Consider the following 12593-nt stretch of genomic DNA (forward strand, 5'->3'; position numbering starts at 1 on the left):
CCCACAGCTATAGTTGCGTCCAGCAACTCCACTTCAAGATCACTAGTTCAGTATTTGCAAGCATCATATTTTGCTTTTTGATCAAACACATCAAAAAAGCCAATTTTTTATGGAAAAATGTTAAATCGGAGTAATTAATTTGCTAAGCATTTCCTGCAAGCATAGAATAATATTACACCACTCTCAATTTATGGTACTGGTCAATTCCCATGCTAGCCTGACTCACACATCCACCTTCTAAATGAAGCTTACTGCAGTTTAATTTAATACCAAGGAGCTTGCACTAAAGCTCATTTCATACAGGCATTTTAATACCTGCAATAGAGCAGAAATGTCACTAACCAGTGAAAAATGTTTTGATTTTTTTTTAGCAAGTGACCCAATTCATACTTGGTCTGTATTAGAAAGGCATGCCCATGCAGCTGCGTCAGCCAGGATTACGAGACATCTCTATCAAAAATATATAGAAACAAAATCCTTTATGCTGTTACTGCAAGTTACCAAAAGAACTGCTTTCAAACATCCGTCAGAGATGTACAAGGAGGCAGCATAACTAACCTGACAGAAAAATCTCTCCCTTACAGGCCCTGCTGAAATCCTTGTGCCAACAGAAACTGCGTGATTCAGGCATACTTTAATAGATACAGCAGAATTGGATTTTGTGAAAGGATTTATTAATGCAACACCCTTCATCTATAGATGCAAATCTAGTTCTTTAGGATGCTTGTTTCTTAGGATCCTTTCTTTGCCAGCAGTATGTCTATTCCTAACAACGTGCTGAAGAATTAATTTCAACAAATTCAGAACAAAGCTTGAGTATCAGATGCAGTAACCAGTAAGAGGAGCAGGATGATGGGATTACTTTCTTTTGAAAAAAAAATTAACATTACCACAGCACCAGGAAAAAATCACATAGTTGTGACTAAAGAGGGGGAGACAAGTAAAAATCACGTCCTCACAAAAGTAAGAAACAACATGATTTCTGAGCAATTTTCAATGTAAGACAGGAGAATAGCCCTCGTATTCAGCATCTTGTGGTCCAGAACTGACTTACATGTATCTCCACCAATAAACATTCAGGACAATTGCATTAATGAAGTACTTTCTCTTTGGATTGAAGTATCCTCATCAGCTGTTGCTGCAGCTGCGGGTTCTGCTCACATCCCTGTAAATCACACTGCATTGTAGCACATGGGGCAGAGGGAGCCTCGCTCAGCCGTGGGCTGATGAAGCTCAGAACTGTCATTCCCCAGGGCTGGGGGTGGCTTCAGGAGATAAGGCCCCACTACTTGGTGTCCTACAAGGTGGGACTGTGCAGGAATGAATTTTTGTTGCAGTTTGCCTGCAAGCTGGGCTCGAGAGAAAACAAACATCACGAACTCAGAGGCTTTTAGTCTGAGGGGCTGGGGAAGAAGGAACAGTAAGCCAAGAACTACACAGCAAGAGGTAGCTAAGGAAAGATAGCAGGGCAGGAAGGTGGCAATAATTTTCATGGCAAACACATTGGCTTTTTAATAAGTGTGAGTAGTGTCTTGGCTGACGTGAGCAGGAGCGTTTAAAACCGCTGTGTCAGGTGGTCAGATCCAGCAGCAAGCTGTCTGTCTGTGTGCACAGCTTACACCTTTTTGTACTTTTTTTGTCTGTAAGGGCAAAGCATAGCACGGACTTCCAAGTAAGACAGATGTGCAGGATAATGGCAGCAAATTCTGCTGCCTGGAAAGCAGTGAATGAATGAATTACACAACACACGAAGCCCGAAAATATTTCAAAAACAAACACAGATTCAACTAACGTGAATTTATTTGTACAAAAATGATACATATCCACAGGAATATTTACAACAACTTTAAGTTGTTTTCATTTACAAAATAAAGATTCCATTCTTTCATTTAGACAGTACAGTTTGTGACTGCTCCAAATAAAAGCATATTTAGATGGTAAAATACAGGGGACAGCAGTTATGGCAAACATGCATTGAATGCGTCTTTCCAAACATCTCCTTACATTTGTCCTGGTTTCAGTTAAACCACAACAACATTATGATGGAATACACATAATTTGGCAATCAACTTTAAAAAAGAAAAAAATATTTATTAAGATGTATTCCAAAGCTGCTCAGCTATCCCTTTGTTTCAAGTCCGTTGGGGATAAAAGAAGGTTTTTAAGTCAAAGATTTCTTAAAGGCAATTCAGGATCCTAGACCTTTCAGTTACCCTAGAATAAAGATGCTAGAACTAATCTTCAATGCTAATGTTTGTCTCATACTCTATTAAGCAATCTTAAATTAAAAACGATAGATGCATATAAGAGGTAGCCAGGTGTTTAATAACTACTGGTCTTGTTTAGTGATTTTTCTGATGTAGGGGTCAAATCAAGAAGCGACTTTACTTCCAATGGTAAAGAATCAAAATGGAAGGCAAGGTGGAGAAATAAAGTAACACTTCAAAAAGCAACCATCTGAAAATGTTATGAAAGAAACTGTGTTTGGGGCTCTCCATATGATACAAAGCACTGGTGCTGGAGAAAGGGAAAAAGAAATATTCAAACATGCTCATAAAGACTAATTTGTTTCACACACAGACAGCAATATGTGCTCTATTGTTTTTTAAGGCTCTGTTAAAATCCATGCCTGTCATAGACGATCTGTGGATTGATCTCTGCTTCTGGAAGAAGTCCTCTGACTTCTACGCTATTTTCTTGCTCTGCACCTAATCATCAAGAGGTAGTTTGTCGCCACACAGGAGGCAGAACTTGGGCACCTTACTCAGCCTGTGCTTTGACTTTTATTGCTCTGTTTCAGTGTTGCAGCAGAGATCAATATCAGACCATAAATTAAAACTAAATGAAACTTGCTCCTACTCAAATTTCTTATTTATCTGCCAGTTCATGGCTTCCCATCTTAGCTGGTATGCAGTCCATATAAAAATATTAAGCTCTTCTCCTTGATAACATCAACTGGAACAGCTACAGCACATCTATGTTACACTAGTATCAGATTTATTTCGGATACAGTAAAAACCATGTCAGAAATCACCCTGAAGAGACAGATTAATAGCTTACTTGGCTTCAGTCAGCAGCTGGTTTTGAAAAACTAAGTAAAAGCCCTTTATATATAACAAAAGAATATTTATTTATCATGTTTGCATTAAAAAGAAAGAGCGAATAAAGGCTTTGATCCAACTCCTACTGAATTTCAAACACTGCTTGGTCAAATCTCTAGCATGCCTCAGAAGAGCCGGATCTACAGCCTGAAGTCCCTGATTCACAAAGGTTCTTTACTGAAATGCTCAAAGTCAATGAAATTATACTTGAATACTCAATGTTAAGCATTAGGCTCCAAAGCCCACTACTAACCTAACAGCAGCTCGGGAAAATCAAGTCTCTTCAGAGCTGTCTACGTTAGTATTTAGACCTTGAGGTATTTGAGGGCATACAGAAATTTTGGCTTGCATTTTCATTCATGGTCTTTACGTGATGGCTACTATTCTATCATCATTTCCTTTCCTTTGTGAGGCCTTAATATAGTTATTAGCATTTAAAATATTAATTTCAAAGTCAGTTGCTTTTAATCCCATTTCCACAACTAGTTTGATTAAGAGGACTACCAAAAAACGTTGCATACAGTAAAATCAACTGGCTACATGTGCATCGCTTTTGACATAAAAATGGCTTGCTTTCATGTGTTTTTCATAGTTCTAGTTCCATTTATGCTATTACAGTGATAACATTTTTCCAAAACTTAAATAGAATAAATGCACCAGAATCATCAGCAAGTATTTCCTAATGAGGTATACTGACAATTTTCTTAAAGAATAAAAAACAAAACACCTAAAACTGAACTGTGTTGTAAAGTGTCAAACAGAACAAAACATAGTGTAAACAAAAGGTATTTCAAAGAATGGTATACAATTTCATTGCCACCTGCACTAAAAAAAAAAAAAAAAAAAAAAAAAAAAAACAACTGTGTTTTCTGGGTACGGCAATTCCAGTTCAAGCATATTATTTAAATATACAATAGTTTCAGTTTTGGGGAGATGGGGTCCATATATATTTGTTTAGTGTTCTTAGAACAATAGTTTACACAGTCTTTCATATGGCATACAGAACTCATTCAACACAATTTTGAAACAAATAATGTATTTAATCTTTCTCCTGTACGCCAAAAATGTATTTTTACTCTGCTTTAAATTACGAATGGAAACATACAATAAAATATACCCTGAAATTGTTTGAAAGTAGCTCATTTAGTCTCTTTGGCATCTGTAGTACTGTAAAAGCTCTACTGCTTTCTCTCTGTAATTGCTAAGTCTGTTTTAAAATATTTGTCCATTTTCTCTTCTTTCATAATTGAGCTGTACTAGGTAATTGCTTCTGTGATACAGAATTTATTGTACTGTTTTAATTGGTATGCAAGATTTCAACTACCGTTCAAGAAAAGGAGCAGCATTTTATCATGCAACTTCTCATAAAGGAGTTTACATAGCCAACAAATATCCAAAATCTTTGAAATTCCTATTCTGATCTGTTTTTGTTAAACTGCAAGCTGAGTATCAGCAACTCAAGACCTATATACAAATCACGAGGAACTACACAATTGCAATAAATGAATTGTTGTTTAAAAAAAAAAAAAAAAAAGTACAAACTTTAGGAGTATGTTGACTCACAGACCTATCATTCTGAAAACAAGGGAAGTTTGGACCTCGATGCAGACCTCACAAACAATTTTGACCATTAAAGTAAACATTGAAATTTAATAAATAACACATTTTGTATCAACATAGAAATACACACAAGTCTTTTTAAAAATATTACCTTACACTAAAAATGCATCAAACCCTAATACTGACAAATATACATTTTTTTTGTAGATTGACATGGCAGGATTCATTTTCTTGCAACAGTTGCTGTACTCTGTTTTACCATCATCCCTGGACATTTTGGTTCAGACTTGCTGACGCTGCTACAATATTGTGCCTTCTTGAAAAGCTTCTATCCACCTGTTGGAAAATTAAACAGTGTTATGAAGATGCTGGTAAAACCACAAGTCACACTGCCCATCCCCTACAGATTCACACAGCAAGTAACATCCTGCTTCCATTACCAGTTGTTCTGTTAGTGCAAACGCCAGAAATCTATCCAACGAGTTCAAACCTACTACAGAGCTTGCTAAAAACATCAAGTATCAGTACAAGGCCAGGTGACTTTTTTTCCCATAATGAAGTTACATGCATAAAGAACAAATGAAGCTGGGGAATCAAGTGTTCAAAAAGCAGGAAAAGCCAAGGTTACATCAACTTTAATAACATGGTTTTCATAACATATACCTTTTTTTTAAAAATGGCAATATGCCCTTCTGTAGTATCACTGCAAACATGATCTAGGATGCATCAGGGCACTACAAGAGCTGAGGTAGCTGTCTGCATAGCCCAGGCCTGCTGCTTTTGCCCCTGGTACAAGGACAATCCTGAAGGCCTACTGGGGCTGAGGGAGGAAGTTGCAGGGAACATGGGCTGAGTGGAGGCGCGATGACAGAGTTTCTAAGAAACTTTCCCCACATTCACACACACAATATGTACTACTACTAAACCACATATTAACAGGTACCCTGCACATTGTATCTGTGAAAATACCAGTGTAAGGGAGGGAAGTCCCAGACTGCTGATGCCAGGCGCCTCAACCTGGAACTTCAGAGTTAACATTCAGACACTTCTACTTGTATCTATTTTAAGGATATGCTGGCAGCTCCTACTTGATTACAAGGGTGATAAACATCCTCACCTTCTGCAAAATCTGCAAACAATCAGTGTTTTGGATGCAAAAATGTTGCAAAAATCAATGATTCTGAAGCACTCTGATACTACACTGACAAATACAGTAAAAAACTTAATAATTTTAATTCTGTCTTTTGAGTGAGGGCTGAATTGTGCGCATGTGAAGTTAAGGGGCCCACATACTGATGATAGAGCAAATGCTGATAGCTCAAATCGCCATCCGTTACTTTTTAGGGCTCACTATGTTTTCCACTGTCATACATTCATTAAACATAACTAAAAGGCTCTATGGACTAAAAGTACAACAAATTCATAAACAGTTTCAGCACTGAACATAGTACAGGACTAAAAAATTTCAAAGCTCAGCAAAAATAAATATCCATTAAAATTTATTGCTGCACTTAAAAAAAGTGCATCAGATATTTCTTTGGCCCTAAAAGAAAAAAAAAAAAAACAGTATCCCCTAATGAAAACAGGCCAACAGAGTGTTGTTTTTTCTTTTAATGCTATCAAAACAGCATTTATTTTGCAAGTTTAGCATAAATCTACTAAGTCCATTAAATACTTGGAGAATGCTTGCAATCTAAGGTACCTAATGTAAAATCAGTAAAAAAGACCTCGTAAAACAGACCACGTTCAATTGCAATTTTCCCTTCTGATTGCAAAAGCCATTGTCTGATTTGGAAAACAAAGCTATTGGAGGCCTTAGGATTTTTTTTTTTTTAAATAAAAAAAAAAAATTAAAAATTTAATTAAAAAAAGGATTTTTTTTTTAATTAAAAAAATTTTTTAATTAAAAAAAAAAAAGAATAAGAAAAAACCACAAAGAATAGTTTTGTTTTGTATAGTACAAACGAGGATGCAGCGGAAAGAAGAAAATACTGCCTTAATGGAAAATGAACTATTTGCATGCATCTGCAAGACAAAACGCTCCCCCAACAATCTAATGAAGACCGTGTGTAGAGAAGTATCATTAAGTATGTTCTCCACTGTTCAAAATTTCCAGTTGTCATAGGTACTTTGGGGTTTGTTTTTTTTAGAACATCCCTATTTGCACAAAACTATACCTACAGCAATTTGAATGCATAAGTAGTAATAATGGACTAGTTGGCCAACGAAATCTATTTTATTAATGTAAAAGTCACTTGAGAAAATTGCATTGAAATCCATCAGATACACTAGGTATGTAGGCAAGACAAATGTATTGCTTGCATGCTCATTTTTTAGTTTACTCCATGATTCATATAGCAAATAGCGTGGGGTTTTTGGTTTGTTTTATTTTTACTAATTAATGAGCACATTTCAAGGTTACTTTATATAAAATAAACACAGTATATAAACTGATAAATATGAGTCCAAATTCAGACACAGCAGCAGAACTTAAAGCAGCTTGTATGAATGTTCTCCGAATGCAGACTTTTCATCCAAGCATATTAAGCACGCCTAGATGCTCACGCACATCTGCAAACACGGTTCACACTTCTGTACCTTAATTTTCAGGTTTCACTTATTTTAGTTCCATATATTCACTAAAAATAATCAAAATTTAGAGCTGGAAATAAAATAAAAACAGGGACAGACCAGTCAGCTTTTTGAACACATTTTGCAGATTTCTACAAAGGTAAAGCATTCACTTTTCACTTGAGCAGACCAGGTAAAGAGATCATGGAATAGGCTATGAAAAAGAAGGACTTTGTATTTTATCTTAGACTTTCCCGGGTCTAAGAAGCCTGCATCTTAATTTAAAGAAAAACAAAACCAAAACACAATGTTTTACCCAATTCCACTCCATTTTGATTGCCTTTTCAGAAGTGCTAATGAAAGCAGGACCTGTGTTTAAACACTTTATTTAAAAAAAAAAAAAAAAAAATCTGCTTATATAATATGCACCTACTGTACATATACTTAATCCATGAATATTAACATTTATGATTTCTAAAACATTTTTTCCTGGAAAAAGTAAGAGGAATTAATTCAAATAATTTCTTACTTTTGAGCTGAATGGGGATCATCTGCTTTGAATATGTAAAATAAAGTGTTTTTGTGCAATAAATGGAACACTCTAGACTCTGAGTTTTCATCTCTGACTTCACTGACTGTGAATCCCAGTAAAGGCTGGCTCTCTAGTGCTGCCACATCCTATTTTAGGGAGGAAAAAAATTGAACAAGACAAAATTAGAGCTGGTAAGATATATTAAACAATACATTTAGACAGCATTCATGCACCCTACCATTGCAACACATTATACAGCAAACAAGTTGTTACAAATACTCATGCACAAATTACTGGTTTTTTGTGTTGTTTTTTTTTTTTTTTTTTTTTTTTTTTTTTTTTTTTTTTTAAATAGTCCATGCAGGAAAATAACAAAACCACACAGACTTCAATACTGCTGTTGCTCTTTTTTTTTTTTTTTTTTTCCCTCCTTATAGCATCTACCTTGTCTGTCACTGTATAATCTCATCATTCTGCTCAGAAAGGACCTCATATATCATAAAATCAGGCACCATCTGGCCACAAACCAGAAGTCCATCTAGCCTAATACTCACTCCACCAACAACCTTAGTAAGTTTTCATGTCTTAAGAGGGACATGAGATGCTCTTAGCTGCATTAAGTATGCTAGAAGGAGGAGCAATGGATGTAGCTTATGGTCTCAAGTACTGTAGTCTCACTCCAGATGGTTTTGATGGCTAAACTCATTTTGCTTTATGATGCTGAAAGTTAAATGGATGGAAAAAAAGAAGTTGCTCAGTGTTCAAAAGTGATTGGCTAGGAAAAGAGTGAGAACAGAACTTATGCCTTTTAGCTTCTCTTCATTTAATTTAAAAACATGGCTAAAATGCAGCCTTTTGCCTTTCTCATTCATCTCAATTACTTCCTTCTTCAATGCGCTTATATTTTGATTAATAAAGACAGTGTGTAGCATTTTGGGGAAAAGAAATATTTTCATCCTGTGCAATTTCCAAAATATTCTTTTGCAATTAGGCAAGGTCTTGCAAGGTTTCTGCAGGACCTTACTCTATGTGTAATGTATACATAAAATAATCAAAGAATGTGCACAGACACTGATACATCATGTGAAGACTTTGGTAATGGCCTTAACACTAAAATGGTAGTATCCTATGAAAACAGCATTCCTTGAAGTTGGAAAACAGTCAAGTAAGGCAATCTATCTTCCTATCTATGTCCTTATGCCTCATAAAGTGCTCTTTTGAACGCTAATTGTTGTATCACTTGGCATCATTGCAAGTGGCTTAAGTGGGATTTCCTGGCTAAGACTATGTTGGACCAGCCACCACACCTGCCCCTGAGACTCTCCAAATAACCACCTTGCTGGAATGAATGAAAAAGAAGGACGGATATTTCTCAGTTTAAAGAAAATTGGAAAGAGCTGATTTTGTAATGGTTAGCTGCAAATTAAAGCTACTCTGGAAGGCTGGTGTCTCAGGGGAAGCCAAGCAAAAGACAATTTAAGGTGACTGCCATGGCCTAATATGCCTGTCTTCACAGTTGCTGCTGAGGTTTCCTTTGACTGTCAGAAGAGAGACAATGCTTTAAAATGTTTGTTGTTGTTGTTGTTGTTGTTGTTGTTTATTTGTTTTGTTTTGTTTTTTCAAATCTGTGCAAAAGGGATTACTTTGCACATAATTACGATATTCTTAGAACTACTTGGTTATTTACTATTGCCGATATCCTGGTGGGAGTAACATCACAGGCTCTGGACGTAGTTCAGAAGTGCTAAAATAAAGGTTGGCACTGGAGCACTGCAACCCAATAGCAACTCTGAACACAAATGCCCCCTCAAATCAGAAAAAAATACTGAGTAGGGCTGGAGTGGGGGTGAAGAGTAATTCCTTCTGTGGTCAGAATAAGTTGGGCCTTACCATTTAAGTGAGGGATGACAATACCTTTAAACACAGGGTTTGTATATTACAGCTTTCAAGAGTAACATCAAGCTATAACTTCTAATAAAAAATAAAAAATATATATATTTTAAAAGATTTTCCAGCCCTACTTGATAAAACTACAGCATACTCAGCACAAGCTGGGATGGACAGAGTTTATATATATTGGTTGAATTATTCCATTATTCCGTACTGCAGTAGAACTGAACATTCTAAATAAATAAGCAAATGCCATTAGGTAAGATGCGTTTCTTATTTTCTGCTGCAGCACTGTTTATTAAATAACTCCAGGCTGGAGGAGACAGTCTGAGGAGAAGTCAATAGATTTAGTTTGCTCATTTTCCATGCATTCAAAATACCTTACGGAACTACAAAACAAGGTATTTCTAGATGCTTTTATAATGTTGTTTTATAATGTTGGCTTTGCCATTCTTCCAGTGTGCTGCATCTGAACACATCCCCATGTATTCAACTGACTCAGAACATACCTATAACTGTGCAATGGTGTGCAGTGCAGAGGTACTCAAAGCTAAGTCTTGAATCAGAAACCACAGATTTATCAGTGTATTATGGCACCAAGCTCACTGGGCCTCTTCAAACTACTATACTGCAATCAGATTGATTACTAATAAGTGATCTAACTTTATAGCCTGTTTCTAGGTGATAAAAATAAGCGATTGTTACAAATACAGTATTATCACTGGATATTTGATTTCTAAGAGGTCAACTCTTACCTCACTAGCAGCGTATGTGTATAGCACCTTGTTTTTTATAACAAACCATAGGTGTTTCCATGGTTTCTTACTGCCCTTAGATCTGTGTAAGTAGCCACTCATTGTAGAGTCTTCTGTATTTGCTGAAACCTGAAATGAAAAGAAACCCCAAGAGGATGTATACATTTGTCCAGGTTTTTCCAGTACAGATTTTTTAAAAACAGACCTTCAGAACCCTGTCCTGTCGAAGACAAATTCTATCCTCATCTCAAGTTAATACTGGTAATTAATTCAGATGGCTGAAAGAAAAACAATTTCATTGGCCACCATCTCTCTGCCTGGAAGAGAACTTTCTGCAGTCACTAAGAATTGGAACTTAAATTGGATGCAACAGGATGAGAGGGCTGAAACACTGAGACCCATACACATCTGCAAAACACACGTTCCTATATAAGAAAGCAAATTACTTCCTCCCATTCCCAAGACCTCCAATGTAGGCTGGCAGTTTAGCTCTATATTTTCTAATTGTAAGCTGACAGATGAGTTGGTGTGGGAGTCTTCTAAATTACTCTTGGTGCAGAGATAAATCACACTTCTTTGAAACACGGGGAAGCAAGAAAGAAATTACAATTCCAGACTATCTAAATCACAGTCTTATGCAGTTTATACGCTCCATATGTGTATATGTAGTTTATTGCTCCATAGCTGAGGATCCTGTCGATGTAAAATTGAGGCCCAAATCACTGTTAAAAGTGACTTTTGACTTTGGATTCTAAAGACAGTTAATATATGGAATTATTTTCTGTTGTTAACATTGATAATGACTTTTGATCAATAAAGCACTTACTTCTTTGAGAGCTGCAGGAATTTTTTTCTGCTTTCTTCCAGAGGGAATACTTTGTAATACTGTAGACAAGGCACTTGATGGAGATTTATGGTTGACTGGAGATCCGCTTTTAGGAGTGCATTGGTTATCTGAAATGCATAGGATGAACATATTGCTTCCATATAACAGATGCATATACAGAAGCAATGATTCTTGGACTATTTGCTAAAAAATCAGCTGATATTGTATTCTGATTACAGGGTGTCAAATGTAACACCTAATCACATTAAATTCAGTGTTGAATTAACTTTTCAGTATTATCAACACCATGAGTTAGAATCCCCAAACCCACATCAGGAAGGAAAAATAAATAAATAAAACTAAACAGATTGGTCTTGCTTGTTTCCAAAGTCTGTTTTGTTGACGTTGATATGCCTTTGCCCCCATGCAGAGTAAAACTTCAAGTCTTAAAAAACACACCAAGTTTTTAAGGGAAGTCCTTTGCAGCTAAGTCTGTATTTTACCTCTGTTCCTCAACACTTTGTCTTCCAATTCTCTATATCTGGTATCTTCTGCCTTTTTTTAAATCTTTTTCTTTCCCCAGTATGGATGGCATGGATGCTGTAGAGCTTCTCTTCCAGCATTATGCTACCTCACAGGCACATGGTTCTAGCTCATTCCCATCTCCAGAACGTGTGCTATGCTTTTCTCCACTGCAGCTGGCAGTTCCTTCACTTCTCTTGGAAGACTTCTGCAACACTTCATTCTTTTAAAACCCCTCTTTCTATGGACACACACTACTATTTTCCAGTCCAACCTGGAAGGAGAAGGGCTGCCCTAAGCTTCATTAACCCCCTTCTTGAGTTGTCCCTGAACATGACGAGGCTCTTAACAAGCAGAACAGAAACGTGATTGGGTTGCCAGCTGTACCGCACCTGCTCAGCAGCAATTTTCCCAGAGAGAAGGACCTGTAATTGCCTGCAGCACAGCAGCCCCTAGTGCCCAATGCAAAGACCTGCATGCAGCCCAAGCAATCCACCTGCCCCATCCATCTTCACAGGCTCCCACACCCACTCCGAGGATTGGAGATGCTGCTTCCCACTTCCCCATAACAACGGACACTACCAGCATGCTGGAAGCCATGGCTTGTGCCTTTCACTAGGGCATCACTGATTTCCTCAGACACCATTGAAAGCTTGCGTTGACCTGGCGCTTCTGCCAGAGGGGTGGGCAGCGAACTGCTTCACTCCATGTTCATGCCTTATTTGTGTAACCTATACTCAAGTCTTTGAATACAACAATTTATCTCAAAAGAGAGATGGGACTGGGCACCCACCTCACTGGGAGGTGCTGTAACCTCTAACCTCAGATGGCTATAG

General features: G+C 36.9%; 1 protein-coding gene across 1 annotated transcript in view; it reads right to left on the reverse strand.

The window, feature by feature from the left end:
• Positions 1–1788: 1788 nt before the first annotated feature.
• Positions 1789–12593, reverse strand: part of FGD6 (FYVE, RhoGEF and PH domain containing 6) — a 71506-nt gene continuing 60701 nt past the window's right edge. Inside the window, exons 18-21 of the mRNA XM_082784886.1 lie at positions 11236–11363; positions 10410–10538; positions 7762–7910; positions 1789–4997 (exon numbers count right to left, since the gene is read on the reverse strand). Of these exons, the coding sequence (XP_082641012.1) occupies positions 4961–4997; positions 7762–7910; positions 10410–10538; positions 11236–11363 (443 nt within the window). The 3' untranslated portion in view covers positions 1789–4960. The remainder of the gene's footprint in view (positions 4998–7761; positions 7911–10409; positions 10539–11235; positions 11364–12593) is intronic.

Source organism: Aythya marila (genome assembly GCF_965140915.1).
Source record: "Aythya marila genome assembly, chromosome: 1".
Taxonomy (NCBI): domain Eukaryota; kingdom Metazoa; phylum Chordata; class Aves; order Anseriformes; family Anatidae; genus Aythya; species Aythya marila.